We start from the raw sequence: 27,313 nt of genomic DNA on the forward strand, positions 1-27,313 counted from the left end.
ACAAGCTGCTTCTTCAACATATCAAAGCCTTATTAGCTGTTTCAGTATCAAGAGTGTGAATCCCTGGCTTAACATTATGATTCACCTTCCCAAAGGGATTGAAGCATTTTTTTTTTGTAACCTCTCATATTGTGTCAATAACAGGGCTTCATGGTGTAGGCAAACTTGAGAGGTATTGTCCAGCTGTGCTTCAGAACGTCGAACCAACAACTCTTTTTCCTCATCACTAAAATCCGCAAACCATTTTAAAGCAGTTTTTTGGCAAAAAAAAGTGACATGACACTTTGTTCCACTATCTCCTTGCCCAATTGAGCAGGAAGGTATGCCGTTCCCTTCTGCATCCATCTCTGATCAGTAAGTAAATAATGTATTTGGCCTCTAAGTGCAAATTATAATCTGCTTAAATTTCAGACAAATTGCTACTGAACGAAATTATACACAATGTATAATACCAATGAAAAAATCTAATAAGAGATATATGCTATAAAAGACACAATCAAAACAATTTTTTGTAAATTAGATTATGAACTTCGATGGTCTTACGAATCACTTAACAAGCCACACCAGTCAAGAGAACCCACTCACTATGCTGCAAACACACCACTGAAATACTGATTGTTCAAACAAGGCTCTGATTGTTAAAGTAATTGTTGCCATTATATTTTCTAAAAACAGTGAATCTTGTGAAACTAGTGGTTACGTATTTACCAAGATAGTAGGCTATATTTAAGTGTGATTAAATACAAAATTAAAACTCTTAGATGTTTAACCAACCAATTTCACATGTTTCCCTAATAACTTTAAGACAAAAATTCACGGGTTACAACAACTAGGTATTAAAATCTCTGCAATATTGATTGGAAAATTTACATAACTTGATGCAAGATTCAAGCAAACCGATTCTTTTTTGGAAAAATGTTTCATACAATTGAATCCAAAAATTAGGTCTTCATTTTCCACTTGTAAATATTTACAATTTTGAGAAGTACAAAAAATATGAAGCTATTATTCATTGAATTCTTTATGATCTATCTCTCTCTCTCTTTTTTATTTTTAATTTTTTTTTTTTAATACAAATGAGAATAGTTTTATGCAGATGAACACTTACGATAAAAGCAGAAGGGCTACTTCTCAGAGTTTTCAAGTTTTTCTGACAGTCTCATTGCCTATTTACCAGATCTTTTTATTTCAATTACTCAAGGCACTAATAAACATTTATTAGGCATAATAAAAGGTTTCAGGTATAATTTGAGTGCCAGAAAAATGTGTTCAAACTTTGATGATGCTACTTTTTTGGGCCTTATACGCTTGCATTGCAAAACGAAATCCACTTTTCTAGATAGTTTAGTATATGCTCTTTCTAATGGCCATAGTTCAGAAGAGTTTGGAGAAAACACTTTTTGAAAAATTTGAGTAAAAATACCCATTTTTAGCACTTTTTGAAAAATTGTCAACTTCACCCTAGATTTGTGAAATAATGGAAAGCAATAGGAGAATGAAATTGTATATTCTAAGACCTAGTGTTGGTGAGTTATGGTGTGCAAAGTTTCACGTACACCCCACAATTACTTTTGGAGATATAGAAAACTAAAGATTTTTTTTTTTTTAACCAGCTATTTTTTCGCCAACCTTCGCTTCAAATTATCTATATGAAAATTGCTCAGAAATAATTTTCTTAATATTTTACTTTAAAGAGCTCTAAAAGTTGTATAAGATGGCCAAGTTTTGTTTCTTTCATGCAAATACTTACAGAGATATCTCATCTCAAAGTTGCTGAAAATTCAAGGACACACAATAGAAAGCTGTGCTGTTTTAAACAAGTGACTTTATCTCCGAAGGTATTGAATTTCTGAAACTGAAACTTTACCTGTGTTCATTGAGAACATGTGTGAATGTTCACACAAAATTTCATCAAAATCCATGATAGTCATGTGGGAACATTACTCGATATTAGACCATTTGGCACGGAATGGCCCAATTACCAAATGTTAATAGTTTGTGAGAAGGGACCTCTTCAGTGATGGGTCTAAAAATGTAGGGGTGCCATTTCAAAAATTTTAGCCTTTGCAGAACTAATACAGTAGATAGGCCTAATTAAGGCAAAGCTGCAAAACGTGGCAAGAAAGCAACACGTTGCATGGTACACCTTTAAGTTTTATGTCATCTGGCTCGCTATTTTTGCTCTATGTGGCACTATCTAGTTGTCTATTTTGTCCTAAAAAAAATTATCCCAAAGGTATATAGCAAGAGTTCTTTTATATAGTCGGTTTAGAAACATACTTTGGTGGCATAGTCTAGTAGCTCGTTCATAAAACTTGGAAATTTTATCGCCTTTGAATTCACACTTTTTCAGATACACTGGGGTGAATTTGCCCAAAAAGTATTTGCTGTCAAAGTAAACGATTTTTGAACCTTTAAATCAAGAAGGGACGTGTGTGATTCACACTTGCATTAGATACCATTTGAAAGAGTGTTTCTCTTTTTCTATAAAATATCAGATTTCTATAACTACTTTATTTTTCCTTGAACGTCTCTAATTTTTCAGTAAATTTTCTCGTTGGCGAGGCACAACTGGTTTCGAACGTATACTAAAGACTTACCACAATGGACATCATGAACTCTGTATCCGTTTTACCAGGTACATCAATGCTGGGCATTTCTGAACTACTAGATTGAGTAACTTCTGACATTCTGTTACTTATTATAAATGAAAATGGTCTCACTTCAACAATACAACAACTCAAATGAGAGCGGGAATTGTTCCACCAAAGTGCTTATAAACTTACAGCTACCACCTAACAGCAACCATCTTTGGAAAGTGCAGAATGTCGATACATTCAAACAAAAGACAAACATAGCGACAGATGAACTTTGAATTGGAACATCTTTAGAATATAAGATCGCATCTAATATCTATTGATCCATCAGTAATCGTGGTGTCTGCACTGCGGCACGTCAATAAGTTCGTCGTTTGAAAAGAAAGGGTAGGGTTCGAAGCAGTCGTACAGAGAAAGGACTAAACGTATCGAAACGCTGAGACCATTTGATATGTTGCAGTTTTTTTGGTAAGTGCTTGTTCTTTCTGAGCAACTGCGAAATATTTTGTCCGATTACGAAAGCTTCCTTTGTTCTGTTTCGGAGGCATTATGTACTGTTATACTGCTGGTGATTAAGTAGCAGTTAAGTAGTACAGAAGCAATAGTTACAGAGACAGTGAGCTTAAATGAAGTAACCCAACAGATAACTTTCTAGGACAATGACGCTGCAGTGTCTGCAATTACATTTTGTACGACATATTGGCCTAGCGAAGAGGTGCAGTAGTTGAGTCACCCAACTCTCATGAGCGAGGTGGCTGCTTAAAAGTCCCCTCGTCTCATCTAGTTATCAGTTTACTGTTGTTTCCAAGCCAAAAGCGAAATGGTTAAAAAAAAAAAAGGGAGGGGGGGGGGGGGGGCGGGCACCGTCCGCAATGTGGTGGTTTGCGCATGTGCAATTTATTGAATCTTAAAGTGGAGCTTCTTTATCGCTGGGGGATAACCTTGCTCGAACTCTGAAAAAAGATTCACCCAGCGTAGCACCTATTCTAATAAACATTCCTGAACGATTTTGATTTCGTCGCTTCTACTATCTCATATGTTTTGAGTTATTCCGCCATTCGCTATCGTGGACTTTTCTGCTAAACATATATGTACTACAAGAAGTGCTTTACGACCAAAAAACTACTTAAGCCTATGGTAACTGACGTTCTTTTATGTGTAGGTATTAGGTTTTGTCTAATTTATAGGCAAAAAGTTGTAATGAACACGTTATCACTGTTTGATCCAAAGCAGTCATTGAGGTTATTTCCTCGGAAAAATGGTGCAGCTTTGCATCACTGCCAAACTGGAGCATTTTCATTACTTTTGCTTTATACTTGGTTCAGCGTGGGTTAAATCTTATTACATTGAAAATATGTATTGCTAAGAGATTAATGTGTTACAATATGGTGTGAATGCAAATGGAATCTAGTGTATCAAAGCGTTCGTTTACTACGGTCCTATAGTGTAACATAATAAATTTCAAAGAGGGTAACATTGTTCCAACTTATTATCCTATCTTAAAATAATGTTTATGGCAAGCACAGCAAAGTAATCTGTTCCAGGGGCTACTTTGCTCCAATTTTGTAAATGTAAAATTTCAAAAATAAATCTTTGATGTCTTTCAAACCATACAACTCCCAAGTTGCGATATCAACAATGTAAGAAAAGATAGTGCTACTTACCGTAAAGATGACACGTTGAGTCGTAGGTAGGCACAATTAAAATACAATTACGTGTAAGCTTTCGCTCACAACCTTTGTCAGAAAAAGACACATTCACGCCATTGGTTCACACAAGCAATCACACCTCACGCACACAATACCACCAACTCTAGCAGCTAGGACCAGAAGAAAAAGGCTTTGGCCAATGGCTTACGTGAAAGTGTCTTAATTGTGCCTGTCTGCAATTAAATGTCATCTTTACAGTAAGCAGAATTTTTTTTTTCTCCTCCTCTCCATTGCTATCTTTGATGTCCTTGTTTGTTACTATATGGTTTTTACATTGTTTTAGAATAGACCAACCTCATTTTCAAATGTCATTTTACAGAACTAGTATTCATTACATGTCTTTGTTTGAAAAACTGTCCAAAAGTAGAGCAAAGTAACCCTATCCTATAGAACCTGTTCAATTGCTTGAATTGTATTTTTGCTGCAGCAGATGTGTAACCCTTCAGTATCTTCAAACTGAGCTAAGCATTACAGATATGTGGTTACAGTATTAAGAGTGTCAGTAGGAAAATGTACATGTTAAGTACGATTTCTTTCACAGCTTTTTGAAATGACTGTAACACTGGATTTTAGTCTCCAGCTACAGATTGCTCCAGTAGATGCTGTACCAGAACATAAATGAAGCAAAACCTGCAGACAGATCTGTATATTAATAAAATAAAAGCTTAGACACTGTGAGCATGTTCAGTTGATGGAAACACAACACTTTAACTTTTTGTGTCAAAAGAATCGTATAAGCCGCCATAATGCTGACCAGCCAATGTATTCTTTATGTCAGTTATAACAGTATTATGAAAAGGATAGTTCAACTCATCAAGGAATAATGGAAGCATCCAATTCCACCCCTCTGCTTTGACCAATGACGCCAGTGGAAACCACCATAACAAACCAACTCCCATACCGCTCCTACGACATCACGTAAACGTGACAACAAACACAAAAATAGATAAAAAAAAAACACCAAACAGATATTCCTCCAAAAATATAATGGTAACTAACGGGACAAGTGGGATAAATTGGGGGTTTTTGGGGAGGGACAAACTAAATACAAACACATGCCACTACACCAAATGACAAAAAAAAACACCAAAATAACAAGACCCCACAACCTTCCCAAATTCCACTACACACAAAATCCACTGGAATCGATAACTTCCGTTGACCTATATAGCTCAACAGAAACAACTGATACCTCTCTCTCTCTCTCTCTCTCTCTCTCTCTCTCTCTCTCTTTCGTTTAGTCGGTTCCGACTCTTCGTGACCCCATGAACCAAATCACGCCACTTTTTCCTGTCTTGCACTTTCTCCTGTAGACCTTCCAGGTTGGAACACACTGCTTCTGTGATGCCATCGATCCATCTCATCCTCTGACGTCCTCTTCTTCTAGTTCCTTCAATCTTCCCCAGCATTAATGTTTTTTCCAGCGAGGCATGCCTTCGCATTGTGTGTCCAAAGTAGGTCAGCTTTTGTTTTAACATTAGACCTTCCAGGGAGAAATCTGGTTTAATTTGCTCCAATATTGATCTTTTGTTTCTCTTTGCAGTCCATGGAACTCTAAGAAGTTTCCTCCAACACCACAATTTGAAGGAGTCAATTCTTCGCCGTTCAGCCTTTCTAATGGTCCAGGTCTCACGTCCATACATCACAACTGGAAAGACCATAGCCCTCACAATCCGGATCTTTGTTGCTAGCGTTATATCTCTGGACCTTATAACCTTGTCAAGGTTTGACATCGCCTGTCTACCGAGCAACAGGCGTCTCCGGATTTCATGGCTGCAGCCGCCGTCAGCAGAGATCTGGGAACCGAGATAACCACACTATAAATCTCAAATTTTCACCACCCCCACACTTAATCCTACCACAAAAAAAGGCCAAGAAAATCAAAATTGGAATCGAACACTTCCCTTGACCTATTATCCTTGAGATCTCCACAGATAGCCGTCCCTAGTTCGAGACACCGGATCTTTAGTAAGCCTCATTTCTTCACGACATGCTGAACTCTTCAGGCAACAGGCTGAAAAGCTGAAGAAATTTTACTAGAGACAACCACTGTCCCCCATCATTGCCGACAACCGGAAACTTGTCAGTCGTATCCGTACCTACAAAAGACATAAACAAAGCAATTTACCAAAATTCACCCATGACAAACAGAAACAACTACAGTAATGTCGACATAACAATACTAAAACCGTTAACTCGCTGAAAAATATTCTGCTGAAAGCACAGTCACCACCGATATCACACACGTGTGAATGAACCCCGTACGTCACATAACACACTACCCATAAACACACCACCAGAGAGAACCACCGACCACAACAATACGCCACCTAGAAACACGCCACACACGCAAACTAAACCAAAAACATTCCCTAACACATAAACACACCACCAGAGAACATCACCGATCACATCAAAATGACACCTACAAACATGCCACTCTCACAAACTAAACTCGGTGACATCACACACAACAGCCTTGGGTCACGGGTCAAAGCCAATGGGTGATATTCTCATGCAAATGCACCACACACACACATGAACAGTCTCTGGTGGCTGAAGACAGACTAAGCAGCAGCGCATTACAGGAGGGGCAACCGCTTGGTGGGGCAAGGATGATGCTGGGGCGGAGGGAGGGAGGGATAATAGGGTGGGGGGGATAATAAAATGCTGCTGGGAGCGTGCAGCAGAGGCGAGGTGGAGAGTGGGGCATCTAGGTGCAGCTGGGAGGTTAGGCGGAAGTTAGGAGTTAGAGTACACAGATTGCTGTGGGGGAGGGGGGGGGGGGGGGAGATCGAGGAAAAGGAGAGAAGTAATAATAATAATAATAATAATAATAAACACCTGGTCCATTGACGGAATACAGGCCTGTGTAGTGCTGCAATGGGAACAGGGAAGGGGTCTGGTTGGGTAAGGACTATGGCTAACGAAGTATGGGACCATGAGGTTTACGGGAACATGGGATATATTGCAGGGAGAGGTCCCACCTGCACAATTCAAGAAAGATCTAGATGGCATACGCTGTGAAGTAGTCAGTGAAATTAAGAAAATCACGTTGAACAGTAGGCTCAGCAACAGGTTGGTCTAGCTGTGTCTTGGCCACAGTTTGTCGGTGGCCATTCGTGCGAACAGACAGCTTTTTAGATGTCATGCCCAGTAAGAATGTAGCACAGTGATTGGATCTTAATTTGTGGATCACATGACTGGTTTCACAGGTAGCATTGCCTTTGATGGGATAGGTGGTGTTTGTGGCCAGAATGGAGTAGGTGGTGTGGGGGGGATGTATGGGACAGGTCTTTGCTTCTAGGTCTGTTACAGGGATGGGAGCCATGAGGAAAAAGGGGATTGGGAGCAGGAGTTGTGTAGGGAGGGAAGAAGATATTGTGTAGGTTCGGTGGGCAGCAGAATACCACTGAGTAAATTCAGTTGCTCCAGTCCTATGTGGTTCTGAGTCATGAGGGGAATGATCCACCCCCCCCTTTTTTTTTTTTTTTTTTTTTTTTTTTTTTTTTTTTTTTTTTTTTTTTTTTTTTTTTTTTTTTTTTTTAGGGAATGTCGGTAGCATAGCATGCCCTCACCCTCTATCCAGATCACAAAGATATCACCAGTCAATCTGAACCAGGTGAGGGGTTTGGGATTCTGGGTATTTAGGAAGGATTCCTCTAGATGGCCCGTGAGTAAGTTGGCATAGGGTGGTGCCCATAGCCATACCCCAGACTGGTTTGTAGGTGAAGCCTTCAAAGGAGAAGTAATTGTGGGTGAAGATATAGTTGATCATGGCATCTAGGAAGGGGATTGTCAGTCTGAAATCTGTCTGCTGTTGGGAAAGATAGTGTTCAATAGTTGCAATTCCGTGGTCATTAGGTATGTTAGTGTAAAGCGAAGTGGCATTAGTAGTGGGGAGCAGGAAACTGTGTGTTAAAGGAACAGGAACTGTGGTGAGTCTGTGGATGAAATGGTTGGTACCTTTTGTATAGGTGGGTAGATTGCGAGTGATAGGATGAAGTTGTTGATCTATGAGAGTAGATATTCTCTCAGTATGGGCACAGTAACCGGCCACAGTGGAGCTCCCTGGGTGGTTGGATTTAATGGACATCAAGAAGCATGTAGAATATAGGAGTATGGTGAATGGTAGGTGTGAGGAGAGATGGATTACGGGATAAGGTTCTGGGCTGGGCTAATGATTTGCGGAAGGACTGGAGAACCTGCTGGATTTATGGAATGGAGTCACTGTGACAGAGTTTGTAGGTCCATGAATCTGATTGCTGGCAGTCCTTCCACTACATAATCCATGCAGTTCAAGACAAGAGTTGTGGAGCCTTCGTCAACAGAAAGGACTATAAGGTCAGGATCAGTTTTTAGATGGTGTATTGCAGTTCTTTCAGAGGATGTGTGGTTGGTTTGCATGTTGAGGGATTTGAGGAATGAGGGTGAGGCAAAGTCTAGAGGTTAATAAATTCTGGACAGTTCATGGGTCGATTTGGGGGCAGTGGGGATGGATCGCAGTTGGATGGAGGAGTGAACTTAGTCAGGCAGTGTTCAACATTGGACTTTGGTTGAGTCTGATTGGTTAGCTTGGTGGCAAAATAGTATTGCCACTGTAGTGACTAGGAGAAGGAGAGGAGGACTTTAACAAGTCCTGCATGATTGAATTTGCGAGTGTGGCAAAAGGCGAGGCCTCTAGAAAGGACTGATTCTTCTGCAGGACTAAGGCTTTTGGAAGAAAGGTTCACAATTGTGTTTAGAGTCTGTTTATGTTCTGGATTCTGTGTAGTGGTTGGGGCGGGGTGGGGGGAGGGGGAGTTTTGAGTGTGGGGGAAATACAACTTCTTGTATAGTAACTTCTAAAGACTTTCATGGAAAGGGCAAAACATTTGCACATGTGTGGCTCGAGAAGATGTATAGAAAACAAATTGGTTCGGCAGAGTACCATGGGTTTAAGAACAGACATGATAACTACTAGTCTGTCGAACCTTTACCAGTGACTGCTGCGGATATAACAAGAATAAAATTGTCATTGGAATGCTTTGTAAGTTTTTGAGTGAAGGTGCTGAGTAAAATGATCATTTGCATGTTTTGCCGGTTTTTTGGCAGAAGCAGCTGCACATTAATTATGTAGAATAACCCTGTCTTTGTGCTAGGATATTTGATCATCCCAGCTGATGGACTGAGGTCGAGTTGACTAAGAGTGCAGCTCTACCGGCTAAGAAATATAACATAACATGTTTAGATTGCCTCTGAAGAGTTGTTCTGTTGCGAACAGGCTGGTAGGAAACAGTTTCCAGGCTTTTGAAAAAATTTGGTAACTGCCTTTTCAAGCTTCAGTCCTACAAGAGAAGCATTACAAAAGGAACAAAGTGTGGAAACTGTTTCTTGACAAGTGAAGAGCAGCAGTGATTGCATTGAAGTATACTCTAATGTAGGAACCACTTGTTTGCAATTTTTTCACTGTCACTGGTGTGTAAAGGAAAAACTTCTAGAAAGGAATGAATTGTTTATCAAACATCTTGAGAAAGAGAGGAAGTAAACCAACATTTTCTTTTCTGTAAAACAACATAGTTTAGCAAGTGATGCACTTGATTGAGATATAATGCTAGTGAATAAACCTGAGACTATTACATGTGTTGCACGTAACTATAGTGTTTAACTGGATATTTAAAATTGGAAGAAGTGCTAAGTTTCTGTGTGGTTTAATATTTTACACCTGTGAAGCTAGAAAGTATAATCAAACTGTTTTTCTATATTAACAGAATATACTTCTAGGAACTCCATTATGCACTACATCATAAACGGTTAAACTGTTGCAAATTCACTTTTGTCCTACAGTTTTTTGTTAATAGCTTGAAAATGAGTAATTATTTTACTTTGACAGTTTGTGAAAAGAACATATTTCGCTATCTTATCCAATGAAGACGACTTCCGTTTTTTTCATCTTAAGAAATTGTAGTGTTTTTTGCTTCCTAAAAATTTTACTTATTTGCATGTGATGAGTTCTGCAGATAGGCAGGTCCATTCCAGAGTCTCTGATTGGAAACCATGTTAAATCAGTAGACTGAATAGGTGTTATGTTTCCATATTGCTCCCATTTATTATTCATACTGAAACAAATAAAAAATATCACTGTAGAACTAATGCTGACCAGGTCCACCTATAAGTTTCTTTCTCAAGAAAACGTGAACAAACTAGTAGCAGTTGGACAACACCACTCACTAGCGGCCCCCCCCCCCCCCCCCCCCCCCCCCCCCCCCAAGGGGTCCACAACTCATTTGTGGATACGTGTGTAACGAGCACGGGACCCCGAGCTAATGTGGCCCTCCTTCCTTTCCGGGCTGCATCTGCATACCTTCCTTTTCCACATCCTTCCCTATCCCCCATCTTCGCCCCCCCTCCCCACACCTCTGGCTCTTCCCTTCCCCTTCCCCTTCTCCCTCTCTGGGAGTATGGTTTGTGCCTACGTCCGGAGATGGACGCTCGTAAATGTAACGCATTCTTCGCCTTCTATGCTTGTATGTCTTTATCCTTCCTTCGTCCTTCCTTTCCTTACCTCTTCTCTTTACCCTTTTCTCCGCTGCGGCGTTTGAGACCTCTCTTCTTTCCTTTCCCTTTCTTTGTTTTTCCCTTTCTCTTTCTCTTTCATCCTCCCTGTGCATGTCTGAAGGCCGACCCACGCATTTTCGTGCGTAGCCGGTGACGGGGTAACGTGTAATTCCCCGTCCCGGGTAGACAGGTAGGACACGTACGTACCCCCTGGTAACGGCCAGGCCCAGGGAGGGGTGATTACCCGAGCTGATACCTTCTGAAAGTGCCGATTGGTCCCTCCGTTCGTTTGTCGGGAGGTGTGACCTGAGGTGTGAACAATCACCTAAGGCGGGAGTGCCCTCAGAGAGGGCCCCCACAAGGGAGGAGCGCGCCATCGGAGACGCCGGTAATCATGGGGGATTCTTCCGCAATGGTTTCCTCATCTTCCACTATGTCTGCTTACAAGTGTAAGTTCACTGAGTCTCAGCAACAGACAGTTCTTCCATCGTTGCCACAGTTCCTTGTTGTTTCTCGGTCTGACGAAGGTCACGACTTCTCCACGGTTAACCCTTTCATTATTCAGAAAGGTGTTGACGCAATTGCAGGTCCTGTAAAGTCTTGTTCCAGATTACGGAATGGCACCTTGTTGTTAGAAACAGTCAGTGCCCTCCAGGCACAAAAATTGCTGCGTGCTTCACTGCTCCACACCTTCCCTGTCCGGGTTTAAGCGCACCGCACTTCCTCAAGTAGAGTCGTTCGTACACGCTCCCTCGACGGATTGTCTGACGAGGAAATTCAGCACTACCTGTCTGACCAGGGCGTAACAGCTGTTCATAGAGTTATGAAAAGGGTTGACACGAACATTGTTCCAACCCGTACTGTCTTCTTGACATTTGACAGAGTTCAACTCCCATCAAAAATAAAAGCGGGCTATGAAATAATTTCCGTTCGCCCCTACGTCCCAAACCCTACGCGTTGCTATCGGTGCCAGCGGTTCAATCACACCAGCGAGTCCTGTTCCATCCCGGCCAAATGTGTTACGTGTGACAAGGATGCCCATGAGGGTGCTTATCCACCTCTCCATCCCCTCGTTGCATCAACTTTATGGGTGACCATGCTGCTTCCTCTCGAGATTGCCCCATTTTTAAAGACGAAAAGCTCATTCAGGAAATCGGAGTGAAGGAAAAGGTGTCGACCTTTGCTGCTCGAAAATTATTCACAAGTCGAAAGCCCACTGTGCCTCAGACAGGAAAATACAGCACTGTCCTTGCCTCTCCTCGGCCAACAAAGGAGGTGGCCACGCAGACTTGGGATCTCGCCTTCAGTGCCACGGTCGCCAGATCGGCCAGCGCAAAGATCGCTCGTTCAACCTCACCACTCTCACCTGCTCACTCTATGGCTCACCCTTCATCGGGTTCTGCTAAATCTCGATCCCAAAAGTCAGACACCCTGACTTCCAAAAAAGAGCATACTCGTAAAGATTTTTTTACGTACCCCAACTTCACAACCATCGGTTCCTCCTTCATCTAAACATCATGTTTCCAAGAAAGCTAATAAGAAACAGAGTTTCTCTGCCACGGCGTGTCTCATCTACAGCACCACTTGGAGGTAACCGCCCTCGGCCGTCTTCTGTGTTGCCGAGGCGCACTGCTGGCGGCCGATCGCTGGTGGCAGGAGCTGCTCCTGAACAACCTATGGATCAGGATCTTTTGCCTTCGGCTGAGTGCCGTTCCACGCTGTCGGTCGCAAGCTCTGAGCAGTCGTTGAGTTGATGGCAACCTTGGTCACATTCTTCCATTTTCTGTCCACCCTATGTCCATTATCCATTGGAATATCCGCGGCATTCGAGCCAATCGGGATGAATTGATGATCCTCCTACGATCCTACTCGCCAGTCATCTTCTGTCTTCAGGAAACAAAGCTGCGGCCCCACGACCGCTTTGTCTTCCCTCATTTTCAATCAGTCCGATTTGATCTCCCCTCTGTTGAAGGCACTCCAGCACATGGAAGACTCATGATTCTTTTCCATAATACTCTCCATTACCACCCAATGCCCTTAAACACTTCCTTCCAAGCAGTCGCTGTCCGTCTTTCCCTTTCTGGATACACCTTCTCTCTTTGTACTGTATACATTCCATCGTCCACATCAATGGCACAAGCTGATCTCCTTCATCTTCTTGGTCAGCTTCCACCCCCCTATTTGCTGGTTGGGGACTTCAATGCCCACCACCCACTTTGGGGATCTCCACATCCATGTCCGTGTGGATCCCTATTGCTAGACGTCTTCCACCAAGTGGATCTTGTTTGCCTCAACACTGGGGACCCTACATTTTTGTCTGCCTCCACAACAAATCTCTCTCATTTGGACCTTGCGGTCGGTACTGTTCCACTAGCTCGGCGCTTCGAATGGTTTGCCCTTGCTGATACACTCTCGTGTGACCACTTTCCATGTGTCCTTCGATTGCAGCCACAACTGCCATATATGCACCCGAGACGCTGGAAGTTTGCCCAAGCCGATTGGACACTTTTTTCGTCTCTAGCGACAATCGATGACCGTCACTTTCCTAGTGTCGACGATGAGGTCACTCCTATTGCAGACGTTATTGTTACAGCTGCGGAACATTCAATACCATGCACCTCCGAATTGCCCCGGTGCCCCCCAGTTCCTTGGTGGAACGAGGCATGTCGTGACACAATACGTGAGCGGCGACGTGTTCTTCGCGTTTTCCGCCACCATCCTACTTTGGCCAACTGTATCCGCTATAAGCAGTTCCGTGCGCGATGCCGTCGCGTCATCTGCGATAGCAGGAAGGCAAGCTGGAAATTCTTTACTAGCTCATTTAACACCTTCACTCCCTCCTCGGAAGTTTGGAGTCGGATTCGACGTTTATCTGGCGCGCCTAGTTTCTCCCCTGTCTCCGGGCTCACTGTCGCGCATGACACATTAGTGGACCCCGCCACAATTTCTAACTCATTGGGTCAACACTTTGCTGAGATTTCGAGCTCTTCCAATTACCCGCCAGTGTTTCTCCCGAAGAAACGTGCAGCGGAAGTGCAACCTCCTGCTTTCTCCTCTCAAAATCGCGAAAGCTATAATACTGTTTTCTCCATGCGGGAACTCCAATATGCACTCTCTTCTCGCTCCTCCGCCCCAGGACCACATTGTATCCACATCCAAATGTTGCTGCATTTATCAACCCATAGTCTGCGTTACCTCCTTCGCATTTATAATCGAATTTAGACCGACAGTACTTTTCACAGACGATGGCGGGAAGCTATCGTCATTCCTGTTCCGAAACCTGGAAATAACAAACATCTCCCCTCTAGCTATCGCCCCATTTCTCTCACGAGTAGTGTCTGTAAGGTTTTGGAGCGTATGGTGAATTGCCGTTTAGCTTGGTGGCTGGAGTCCCGCAGTCTTTTAACACATGCCCAATGTGGATTCCGGAAGCATCGTTCTGCAGTTGACCATCTTGTTGCTCTCTCCACTTATATCATGAACAATTTTCTCTGCAAACGCCAAACAGTAGCAATATTTTTGTATCTGGAGAGAGCATACGATACCTGTTGGAGGACAGGCATTGTCCCGCACACTGTTCTCCTGGGGCTTTCGAGGTCGGCTGCCACTATTTCTTCGCGACTTTATGGCAGAGCGCACATTTAGAGTGCGGGTGAACACTACTCTCTCCCGTACTTTCTCCCAAGAAAACGGGGTACCCCAGGGCTCTGTGCTAAGTGTTGTACTGTTTGCCAGTGCCGTAAATCCAATTATGGACTGTCTCCTTCCTGATGTCTCGGGCTCCCTCTTTGTGGACGATTTTGCGATCTACTACAGCTCTCAACGGACCAGCCTTCTTGAACGACGTCTTCAAGGCTGTCTCGATCGCCTCCACTCTTGGAGCATTGTAACAGGCTTCCGCTTTTCTCCCAGTAAGACCGTTTGTGTTAATTTTTGGCGTTGTACGGAGTTTCTTCCACCCTCCTTACATCTAGAACCTGTCAACCTTCCGCTTTCAGACATCGCTAAATTCTTGGGTCTTATGTTTGACAGAAAACTGTGCTGGTCATCCCACGTTTCCTATCTTTCGGCTCGTTGTCTGCGATCCCTTAACACCCTCCGTGTCCTGAATGGCACCTTCTGGGGAGTGGACCGAGTGGTCATTCTCCGCCTCTATCGCGCCTTAGTGCGCTCGAAACAGGACTATGGAAGCATAGTCTACTCCTCTGCTCGGCCGTCTATTCTTCGGCGTCTCGACTCCATCCACCACCGTGGATTACGTTTAGTGTCTGGAGCTTTTTACACCAGCCCTGTGCAAAGCCTTTATGCTGAGACTGCTGAACCTCCGCTGTCCAATCGGCGAGCAGTCCTTCTGAGTCGTTATGCTAGCCATCTGTCTTCCATGCCTGCTAATCCGGCCCATGACATTTTCTTCGACGCCTCCTTGGCTATAGGGTATGCAGGCCGCCCTTCCTCCCTATACTACCACCGGAAGTCCGCTTCCGTCAACTGCTCCATTCTGTTTCCTTCCGCTTTCCTAAAACCTTCTTCACAACTTGGAGTACAGCACCGCCTTGGCTCCGTCCCTGGACCTGCCTGCTCCATGACCTTTGTCAGTTTCCCAAGGATGGTACCCCTTCACTTGTTTATCGTCGGGCATTTGCTGCTCTATGTGCACAAATGACGGACGCCACATTTATTTACACCGACGGCTCGAAAACATTGTTAGGTGTAGGGAGTGCCTATATTGTTGGCGACACACCAAATCGATTTCGGCTTCCCGACCAGTGTTCGGTTTATAATGCGGAGCTTTGCGCTGTTCTCCAGGCTGTTCACTACATCCGCCGCCATCAGCAGATACAGTACATTATCTGCTCAGATTCTCTCAGCTCTCTCCTCAGTCTCCAAGCTCTTTACCCTGTCCACCCTCTGGTCCACCGGATTCGGGAATGCCTGTGCTTGCTCCACTTGGGGGGTGTCTCAGTGGCGTTCCTCTGGCTCCCAGGACACGTTGCTATCTGTGGAAATGAGGCGGCCGATATAATGGCCAAGGCTGCAGTCTCTCTTCTTCGGCCAGCTATTCGATTGACTCCCTTCACCGATCTACGGAGTGTTTTATGTCGTCGTGTTACTCTTTTATGGCTTGCACATTGGTCGACACTTCCCAATAATAAATTGCGGAACGTGAAAGCTCTTCCCTGTGCTTGGACCTCTTCCTTCCGAACGCGTCGTCGGGAGGAGGTAATTTTAACTAGACTCCGGATAGGGCACTGTCTTTTTAGCCATCAACATCTTTTAAGCGGCGATCCTCCCCCGCTCTGTCCCCCACTGCTCTCAGCTGTGGACGGTAAGACACCTTTTAATTGAGTGCCCCTGTTTTACTCCGTTACGCGCCCGTCTGCAGCTGTCGCCTGATATATCGTCCATTTTAGCAGATGACACGCGCTCGGCCGATCGCGTTCTCGAGTTTATTAGTGCCAGTGAGATGGCGTCGGTCATTTGAAGCTCTTTTTGGGGACAACCAACCCCTTTCTGTAGTGGATTTTTAAGCTTTCCTTCTGCTTTTAGTTTCTCCAATTTTTTTTGAGTTTCGTTCCCATTGCTGCTGGTGTCCATTTTCAGTTTTTACCGTTTCCTATGTCACAGACCGGGCGCTAATGACCATAGCAGTTTTGCGCCCCAAAACCAAAACAAAACAAAAAAAACTCACTAGCACACATTCTGTGGTTTATTTTCTGAACTGTGTCATTAGAGTAGAATAAGGTTTGGACTTGCAGAGAGAGAAGGGATTTGAATTTTCACTCCTGAAAAAGTGTACAGTGCTTGGTAGAAATTAGTATCTCCCCTACACAGTGCTGTATCTTGTGCTTTCTCTCGAATGCATTTGATATATGGTCTGTTCTTCTCATAGAGTAATATTTGCACAATTTTCTTTCATGAAGGCCCAACAGGATTTAGCCATCTTGATTGGTGCATATGACTTTTTCAAAGAGTAGCTTCTTTCTGCATTGTTTGTATTTCATTCATTCATAAAATAATACTCTGTAGATTCCCTCGTGAAGATGTCTCTTCAGAATAGTTGAAAAAGTCTACTTACGTTTGTGGCGCCTAGAAGCCAAGGGTTCAAAGTATAAAAAACTTTATTTCGAGAGCAAAAGCATATTAAAACATTTTAATTATATATTAACTATGTCCTGAAAGTTAACAATGTTTCGCACACTGCATTTGGATCTCTTGTACACCTGCACCTGGCCCCTTGCCTTCTGAATATAGGTCAATAATGAAATTATTTTTCAAAGTAGAAAAACACTTACATTCATTTTTAACACTTAAAAATTGGCATTACAAAAAATAAAGATCAATCAAAAGAATACAAGTGGAACAAAATACAAATTTTCATTTTTATTCATCCTCGTCAGTTCCATAGACATTGTGCAGAGCTTCATCTTCTTTATCTCCATCACTTAGTTCTGCCTCTTCATCACAGCAACCTGCTGCTTGAGCTTGAGGCCCAGCGGCTACATTTTTTTAACTCCAAATGAAAGGGGTGATGGATGACTGGTACAAACTGGAGCAGCTCAATCAGATCTTTTACTTTTTGTGGTTTTAGTTTAGGCTTTGTTGTTGTTCCCAGCATGAGAGTTTCACACTGCAGTGGAGTGTGTGCTGATATGAAACTTCCTGGCAGATAAAAACTACCGGTATGTGCCGGGCTGAGACTCGAACTCGGTACCTTTGCCTTACGCGGGCAGGTGCTCTACCATCTGAGCTACCGAAGCACAACTCGCAACCCGTCCTCGCACACAGAAACTCTTCTGTGAAGGCTGGCAAAGGTCCCGAGTTTGTGTCTCAGTCTGGCCCACAGCTTTAATCTGCCAGAAATTTTGTTGTTGGTTGTAGAGTTGGGAGCTTTACAGGTAGTTTTCCAGTGGCTTTTTGTTTCAGGGTAAGTTGAGTGAATGGCTCTAGGTATCCTGCCAAATACTTGTAGAGTAAGATGCCTGGAGTAGTCTTCTTGATTTTAAGAATTTGCATTTTCTGATACTTTTACTTATTTTTTTTAAACCCAGTCGTTCGGAACTTACATATGCCTGGGTCGCCCCCCTCACCCAATTCTGTCACATTCATTGTATGAGTGGCCAGGTACAAAGTAATGCTGGGTGACTGTCTTAATGCCTGTGTTTCTTACTACATACAACCAGAATTTTGACGTCAAGTGGCTCTTGTTCTGGCCTCCACAATTGTTGGTAAATGCCTCAGTGTGTTTGATGTAGCAAGGGAGGGTCTTAATGTATTTCAGAAGGCAACTCATTATTTGCTGACACTCTCTGTTGGCTTGCCCTTCATACCACAAGTACATGTCTCCAGTACTGTCCTTGAGATTATTGACATTGAAATTGCCGCATATAATACATTTTGGAATGTTTAAATGCAAGCATTGGCATCATTCTTTGACGGTGAAAACAGATTGCTGCTATATCTTTTGCCTTGTTTTTGGTGCTATTTTTCGTTTAATTCTTTTATAGCTTCGGCCTTTCTCGAGTGTAATTCTTTTTGTTTCATTGTCTACTTGTTTTCTTCTTCTGTGCCATGCAAAATTTTTATGTTGAACTTGTCGCAAGTGACTCGGGTATATGTCTGAGGCCTATGAAAACCCAAACTAAACTTTGTGTTGAAAAAATTTTTAATAGCTTTCTTTTTCAGCCACAATTCCTCTTTCCTCACGTGACTCTTTGTACGGCTTGTACATAATTATTAGGTTTAAGTCTGGATTAAGGAACTTTCTGTTGACAGCCTTTGCTCTGCATATTGACTTGAGTACTTAGCTTCTAATGTGTTCTTCAATAACTGCCATTCTTTCTGCTGAAATTTTGTTTGCTGGTCCTGTTTTACCTCTTTTGTCTCGCAGAGCCACACCTGATGGGTTTTCTTTCTTTTTTAGAACAATATTTCTTAATCTTTTGTTTGATGCATCAAGGGTACTCAAAAAAATACTCTGCAAACTCTGTAGCCATTAAGGTTGACAGAGCGAGGTGGCGCAGTGGTAGCACACTGGACTCGCATTCGGGAGGACGACGGTTCAATCTCGCGTCTGGCCATCCTGATTTAGGTTTTCCGTGAGTTACCTAAATCGACCCAGGCAAATGCTGGGATGGTTCCTTTGAAAGGGCATGGCCGACTTCCTTCCCCATCCTTCCCTTATCCGATGAGACCGATGACCTCGCTGTTTGGTCTCTTTCCCCAAAACAACCCAACCCCCATTAAGGTTGTATGTAACTGACATGTCTTTTTCTATTTACAGCTAATTCTTCTCGGCTTTTGGTAGGATTCAGTTCTGCAGCAATGTGTATGTAGGCCGTTCACAGTTCCCAATCAGCTAGGTTCCAGTATGCCTCAAGTATGACTTGCCTTTGCTCTTGTGGAATATTTTCATTGCACTTAAAACAACAGTTGTGGTAGTACTCATGGACCTCCTTAGACGTATGATATTTCTATTTGCAGTCACGATAAGCCTTGCCAGAATTTCGTAACTTCTTGATTAGTTCTCACTTCCAGAGTCCCACTCTCTGAACTCATTTTCTTCCAGGTTGCGTCAGTGGTGGTATTGCATTGTCTCGTAAATTCTCGATAATTCCCCCAGCCACTTCAGCTTCTGGTATTTCAGCTAAAAAGGAAAACAGAAGGATAGAAAAGTGAGTTACGTGTAAAGTAAGAAGTCTGGGTTAAATTAGGCAAGTAGTCACATTAGGTTACAGTAGGGCTATGAATAAACCAAAATATGCTGGTAAAGTAAAATAAGTTTTCGTTATGAATTTTTCGTATCGAAGTCAAAATTAACCTCTCAATATCAGGGTTCAATTTTCATTGCAATCACTTGTAGTTTCATCATCACTTCTGGGAACAAAATTGGGATCTGCGTCACTATCGTGTCTGTCTCGAAATAAAGCAGCGTCTAAGAAATTCAAACGAGATTAGCCGAAGAGTTTTTAAATATTTTTTAGTCAACAAATAAACAAATATCTAGAAAGGTTACTCACCTGACTTCGATGAATCTTCATGTTGGTCATTTATATTGCAGTGAACTTCTAACCTTTGATGTTTTAAACAATTCTCTTTCAGTTTAAAAAACAATGAACTGGTTCAAAACAACAAAAAATCATAGTTCCAAATGTTTCAATAAAACACATCAATGTGACTAAAACGTGACACTAATGCTTGTTACCCAACAACAACAACAATAACAACAACCACCTCTACAGCCCTTTAGATCACATAACATCAACAGATACGAAGAAAGTAAATTGGAAAAAGAAAACACTACATGGCAAGCACCCGTATCATCTAACACAGCCACACATTGATCAAGACGCATCCAACACATGGCTAAGAAAAGGGAATATATACAGTGAGACTGAAGGATTCATGATTGCAATACAGGATCAAACAATAAACACCAGATATTACAGCAAGCATATTATTAAAGATCCCAATACCACAACAGATAAATGCAGACTTTGCAAACAACAAATAGAAACAGTAGATCACATCACAAGTGGATGTACAATACTAGCAAATACAGAATACCCCAGAAGACATGACAATGTAGGAAAAATAATACATCAACAGCTTGCCTTACAACATAAACTTATAAAACAACACGTTCCCACATACAAGTATGCACCACAAAATGTACTGGAGAATGATGAATACAAATTATACTGGAACAGAACCTTTATAACAGATAAAACAACACCATAAAACAACACCACATAACAAACCTGACATCATACTCACCAATAAAAAGAAGAAATTAACACAACTAATCGAAATATCCATACCCAATACAACAAATATAAAAAAGAAAACAGGAGAAAAAATTGAAAAATACATCCAACTGGCTGAGGAAGTCAAGGACATGTGGCATCAGGATAAAGTTGACATTATACCAATTATACTATCAACTACAAGAGTCATATCACACAATATCCACCAGTACATCAATACAATACAGCTACATCCAAACTTATATATACAATTACAGAAATCCGTAATTATTGATACATGTTCAATTACCCGAAAGTTCCTAAATGCAATGTAACATACACCGTACAGTTAAAAGGAAGTGACGCTTGATCAAGGTCCGCGAAAAGAATAGGCCTCCGGTATGTTCTGCCAGTCGTAAAAGGCGCCGAAAAGAACAAACCACTAATAGGGCAAATCCCCCTTTTAGTGTGATTAGTTGGTTCAGGACAGAACTAAAGAAGCCTCGGACAAGCGCCATCATGGTCGGGGACGATGTTTGAACCCTATGCCCGCCCACAGTGGTAACGACACAGCTAGCCAACTGGAAAATGATTTAAATCCAAATAGAGGTGTTGTGCAGGATATGTTTCCTGCAACCACCCTAGAAGGAAAACAAAGAGAGGATGAGATGGTCAGATGAAGTTAATCGACACCTCATGTTGTGTTATTGCCAAGCAACAAACCTAGGAACCAACACAACTGGATACAGATCGCAAGATTACACAACATTTATTACCAGATACCCAGAATTAAAATTTTTAACAGAACAACGACTAGCTGATCAGATCCGTGTAATAATAAAAAATAACAGGATACCCCAGTCATAATTAGAAAACATCAAACAACAAGTACAACAAATACTGGAACAAAATAATGTGCAATCAGAAGAAGAAGAAAATACAGTAATGGACTCAAACGTCACAGAGCAAACAAACAAAGAACAACACGCATCAATTAAACAATCAGAGGAAAACGAAATCTTAAGACAGCCACCAGAACAAGCACAAATAGAACTCGAAGTAATACACATGTTAGCTATAGAAGAAAAATTTCAGCTGACATACACAGAATACAAAGACACAAATGCAGACATTAGACCATTCTTGCATAGACCACCAAATAACCCACAAGTCGAAACAACAATAACAACTATCAACACAATGATACACAACAAAATAAATGAAAACATAACTATGGAAGAGTTACAACTACTGGTTTATATAGGTGCACTCACTACACTAAATATACACACTAGGCAGAGATCAGAACCAACCAACACACAGAAGAAACCCACAAAACCAGCATGGCAACACAGGCTACAGATGAGAATAGAATAACCGAGAAAAGACATCGGGCAGCTAACACAATTTATAGGAAATGAAATGTCAGAAAAAAAAAAATGAAAAAGGTTAGGTCAAATCTCACAAGAGGTGACAGAGCAATTAGATTAAAAGAAGCAGAAATTACAAGCATTGGCCAAACGACTTAGAAGATACAAAAAAACGTGAAAATAGAAGGAAACAATACCAAACATTCAACACAAACCAAAAGAAATTTTACCAGACAATAGATAACACACACATTAACCCTTTTAGTGCCAAATATGATCTGATCGTGATCCAGATTTTCAGCAAAAAATGCCAGCAACGATCTGATCGTGATGCCCTTCTCATTCGCTAGGAAATACTAACAACTTTGCCTTCAAGCGCGGAAAAAATGAATGAGAAAGGCATCACGATCAGATCGTTACTGGCATTTTTCGCCGAAAATCTGGATCGCGATCAGATCGTATTTGGCACTAAAAGGGTTAAAATAGTCAATCCACCAAACATAACAGACATGGAACACTTCTGGAGCAACATATGGTCAAACCCGGTACAACATAACAGGCATGCACGGTGGATACAAGCAGAAACAGATACATACAAGATGATACCACAAATGCCTGAAGTGATAATTTTGTAATATGAAGCCACCCAAGCAATTAATTCTACTCACAATTGGAAAGCCCCTGGAAAAGATAAAATAGCAAATTTCTGGCTAAAGAAGTTCACCTCAACACATTCACATCTAACTAAATTATTTAACAGTTACATTGCAGACCCATACACATTCCCTGATACACTTACACATGGAATAACTTATCTGAAAACTAAAGATCAAGCAGACACAGCAAACCCAGCTAAATATCACCCCATAACATGCCTACCAACAATATACAAAATATTAACTTCAGTCATTACACAGAAACTAATGACACATACAACACAGAACAAAATTATAAATGAAGAACAAACAGGCTGCTGCAAAGGAGCACGAGGATGTAAAGAGCAACTGATAATAGATGCAGAGGTGACATATGAAGCTAAAACTAAACAAAGGTCGCTACACTACGCATACATTGATTACCAAAAAGCTTTTGATAGTACCCCACTCATGGTTACTACAAATATTGGAAATATACAAAGTAGATCCTAAATTGATACAGTTCCTAAACATAGTAATGAAAAATTGGAAAACCACACTTAGTATCCAAACAAATTCAAATAATATCACATCACAGCCAATACAGATTAAGCGTGGAATATACCAAGGAGACTCATTAAGTCCTTTCTGGTTCTGCCTTGCTCTGAACCCACTATCCAACATGCTAAATAATACAAATTATGGATACAATATTACTGGAACATACCCACACAAAATCACACATTTGCTATACATGGATGATCTAAAACTACTGGCAGCAAGAAATCAACAACTCGACCAATTACTAAAGATAACAGAAGTATTCAGCAATGATATAAATATGGCTTTTGGAACAGACAAATGTAAGAAAAATAGCATAGTCAAGGGAAAACACCCTAACAGGAAGATTACATATTGGATAACCACAGCAACTGCATAGAAGCGATGGAAAAAACAGATGCCTATAAATATCTAGGATACAGACAAAAAATTGGAATAGATAATACAAATATTAAAGAAGAACTAAAAGAAAAATATAGACAAAGACAAAAAATATAGACAAGACAATGACAGCATTATTCAGTTCTTAGATGTAGTTGACTAGGTTTAAATAGTGCGCGAGGAGATAGGAAAACAAAGAGACAACCCCCAAGTACAAGCAATTTTTTCAGACCTGGAAAACCGGTGGTTATCACTGCAACAGCTTCTTAAAAAAAAAAAAAAAAAAAAAAAAAAAAAAAAAAGTAGAGACTGTACTCAGAATAACGCCTGAACTTTGAAACTGGCTAAGGGGAGGGATTTATTTTGGCTCAATCCTGGAAGCAAGAGTAGATAAATAGTGGAAATAAATATGTTCTGGTGCATTGAACAATATTCCAAGAGTAGCGTATTTTTTAAATGAGAGAGAGAGAGAGAGAGAGAGAGAGAGAGAGAGAGAGAGAGAGAGAGAGAGAGAGAGAGAGAGAGAGAGAATTTCCCCTTCCTGGCAGTGAAATCTTCGGAGAAGTGTCCGGTGCTAGCAGAAGACATCGGCGCTGCAAGAAAGCAGAACCAGCATTCTTCAACAAGTAAGTCCACGAAAACGCTTAAGCTGTGTAGAGAGAGCTTAACATTACACCGGGCCACCGCACTATTTAAACACACTTTTCTCATAAAATCTAAAACTGAACAGCAGATTCAAAAAAGTTATAATAAGTTATGGTCAAGTCTCCAATATGTATTCTAATGTGCATTGTGCACATATATCACACACAACCCATGAAATAGGCATAGGACGTTCACTGCATAAGTTTTACTCATTAGCCTAAGAATTAAAAATAAATAAATAAAAATAAAATTGAGTACATACCCTGTAAATTACTGATTCATAGTCTTGCCTCTTTCGTACTCCTCTGCACACTATTTTATTTAAAATTTCCTGGCAAAATTTCTGTCTACCTCTCCTTTCCTCCTGAGTCCTTCAGCCTACCTGCTTAAATTCTTCGCTTGTTCATTGCTTACAGCTCACTTATATAGCCCTAATAACTAAATATATTTCGTCCACGGTTGTACCTTTATTTCTTTTCACCAGGCTATTCGGTCCGCACAATCCTATTATTCATCAAACTTATTTGACTCAGTACCTCTGGCTTAGTATCTATTTCTTTTTATCTCCATTCATCTTACTTTGTACTACTATCGTTATGAACACAGGTGGATATACACTTCATCCCCCCTTCTTCCTTCAGCTTATTTGACTCGATACCTCTTCACTTGAGATGTGCAACCGTCATTACTTAGCACATTTGCTCGAGCCCTTCCTGAGCGCTACCTCCCCCCTTATCTGTGAGGGTTGTTACATCTCCCTGTGTGTTTCTTGTCTGCGTCTTTGTATTTAATTGTATGAGTGTGTGAGTGTGGAAGTCTGATCGTGCATCCTGATTCATCGGCCCACTAAGGTTCTTAGTTGAAGATTTTTAGAAATCTTGGAAAAGAGGAAGACTTCAGCGATAGCAGTATATGAATGTGGACAGAGGGCAATACAGATTCTTACTCTTAAGAGAAGTAAGAAATGAAATAAAATAATTGGTTGCTAAGATCGAAGAAAGAAAGAAAGAAAGAAGACAGCCCCAAAGACAGGAAACTCTTCCCACCCCCTTTCCCCAGGATCCCCACTTCGCCGGTACTTACGTGAGAAACCGGAGGAGGTATGATGTTCGGCGTCTCCTGCAGAACGTACATTCTCACTGTCACCTTTGAAGTCCCCGAAGAAAAGATCTTAGTAACTCCTATGGAACGGCAAATGATGAAGTACCGGTCACACTTGTTTTTGAGGGTTGTATGAAGGGCGTGGTGTGTAGGTCTTGTCTGTGCCTATGCTACCCACCCCTTTCAAAATTAGATATAAACCCTCCCCAATCACATCACATTTTACAAAAAAAATATAAAACACTCTATAAAAATAGAAATTATATACACTATAATCAAATAGTTATTCAGTTAGTCACTTCACTCTATATTTCATACACATGTTTAGTTTGTCATCTAGGTATCATTCTTCCTAAACAGTACAATCGTATTATATCTCCTGTTAGAATGCCACCCTGTTAGTTTTATCACATGCTTAGAGGTTACTGTTTATTGTGACTCCTTAAATTAGTCATAATCGTGTAGTCACAATTGGTCTCTTTTAATACTAATATGATAGGATAGCTTAAGGGCAATAAATAGATTACAGGATAGTCGAAGATTTGAAGGGCTTTCGGTGTAGGAAAACTAATGTGGAAGCAACACCGAACCCAACTCGGGAACTGGCGGACGTCACTCCGCCCGTTGACACAGAACGTCAATGTCCCTAGGGGTTTTGTACATATCGTTTTATATCCTTAACATTATACATTCCCTTTTCGTCTCCTGTCACAGGATCTACTAAATATAGGGTTTTTTGGTGTACTATCGATTGAATACGATAAGGTCCTACGCATTTCAGAAAAAATTTGTTTCTGTTTTCAGTGCTGAACTTCAAAGGTGTTGTTTTACTAACGCCCTTGTCAAATGCCAGTCAAAATACTTGCGCATTGTACCTCCGACATTACTATAGTATTTAGGATCCCACAAATCCGAGATCAACTTCTCTTGTGCACTTGAAGACCAATATTTTTCCTTGAACTTTCTCTGAGATCTTCCCAGGATCTGAAGTTTTCAATATTTACTGTGCCCCATTCTGAAGCTGCACCCTCCAAATAACCTACCATAAAATCTATTTTCTTAGCATCCTCCCAACTTTTAGGTATGGCTTGGTTAAACCGTTTTAAGAAATGGGTGGGGTGTATTTCCCCATCTGGTTTGAATTTAGGAAACTGTCTTGGCAAGCCTGAATTTGATCCCCATTGCAAATCAGTTATCATGTAGTATAATGTTTTGAGAAACTGTGCCTTTCTCTGGTTACTCCTGCATAAGCTTGAACTCTTTCCTCAATGTTTCTAAGTCTTTCTTGGTGTTATCTAAATCGGAAGTTACTATAGGCGAAGAGATTTCAACACTTACTTTCTCTTCAACCTTTCGTCCTATTAATTCTTCTACTTGTTCTTCTAAGCCATTCAAATTTATAAGCTCTGCAGTCATTAGCTTTTCTTTGAAGTTCTGTTCTACGGTTTCCACCCGTGATTTGACCCCTGAAATTGGCTCCTGTACTAGGGGGAGCAACTTATCTTGTTTCTGGACATTGGTTTTTAGCGTAGTTAATTCTCATTCAACCACATCAAATGTAACATTACATACATTTTCAAAGAGTTGTATTTTTTGTTAAATTGTGTTTCCAAATTACTACATTTACAGTCTACATCGTATTCTAATTTTTGAACTAAACCTTTTAGATTAGCTTTATTTCTTTGTTCTAAATCCTTAAATAAAATATTTGTCTGTTCCCTCAGGGAATCATACAATTCTTTTTTCCATTCTTGCATCTGATTACTTTGGATATGAGCCTCTCGTTTTGTTTTTTGCAAATCTAAGTTAGAGTTTAGTTCTGCCTTCAGTTTGTCCTGTTTTGTGTTCTGTGATTCAAACTGCGCTTTGATAAACCTCATTAATTCGCCTAAATCTGGCCCCTGTTTTTCAATTCCCATAGTCCCAACAGACTCTACGGATTGATGTTCCTTTTCCATTGTGTTTTGTTTTGTCTTTAATCTAGTTATCATTAAAAGTACACTCGCTTTTTTCCACAACCCCCCACACTCCACA

At 41.2% G+C, this 27,313-nt stretch overlaps 2 protein-coding genes across 4 annotated transcripts in view; one reads left to right on the top strand and one right to left on the bottom strand.

Annotated features, from left to right (window-relative positions):
- The window catches only part of LOC124716893, a 155,013-nt gene extending 152,231 nt beyond the window's left edge, over window positions 1-2,782 (bottom strand). For all 3 annotated transcript variants that reach the window (XR_007005661.1, XM_047243448.1, XM_047243449.1), the window contains exon 1: window positions 2,601-2,782. Coding sequence is in view for 2 of the 3 variants with exons in the window: in XM_047243448.1 (XP_047099404.1) it covers window positions 2,601-2,690 (90 nt within the window). In the remaining variant the exon portion in view is untranslated. The remainder of the gene's footprint in view (window positions 1-2,600) is intronic.
- A 116-nt stretch (window positions 2,783-2,898) lies between these two features.
- LOC124716919 (acid phosphatase type 7-like) overlaps window positions 2,899-27,313 on the top strand; it is a 186,348-nt gene continuing 161,933 nt past the window's right edge. The window contains exons 1-2 of the mRNA XM_047243490.1: window positions 2,899-3,063; window positions 8,813-8,821. Of these exons, the coding sequence (XP_047099446.1) occupies window positions 8,817-8,821 (5 nt within the window). The 5' untranslated portion in view covers window positions 2,899-3,063; window positions 8,813-8,816. The remainder of the gene's footprint in view (window positions 3,064-8,812; window positions 8,822-27,313) is intronic.

Source organism: Schistocerca piceifrons, chromosome 9 (assembly GCF_021461385.2).
Source record: "Schistocerca piceifrons isolate TAMUIC-IGC-003096 chromosome 9, iqSchPice1.1, whole genome shotgun sequence".
NCBI lineage: Eukaryota > Metazoa > Arthropoda > Insecta > Orthoptera > Acrididae > Schistocerca > Schistocerca piceifrons.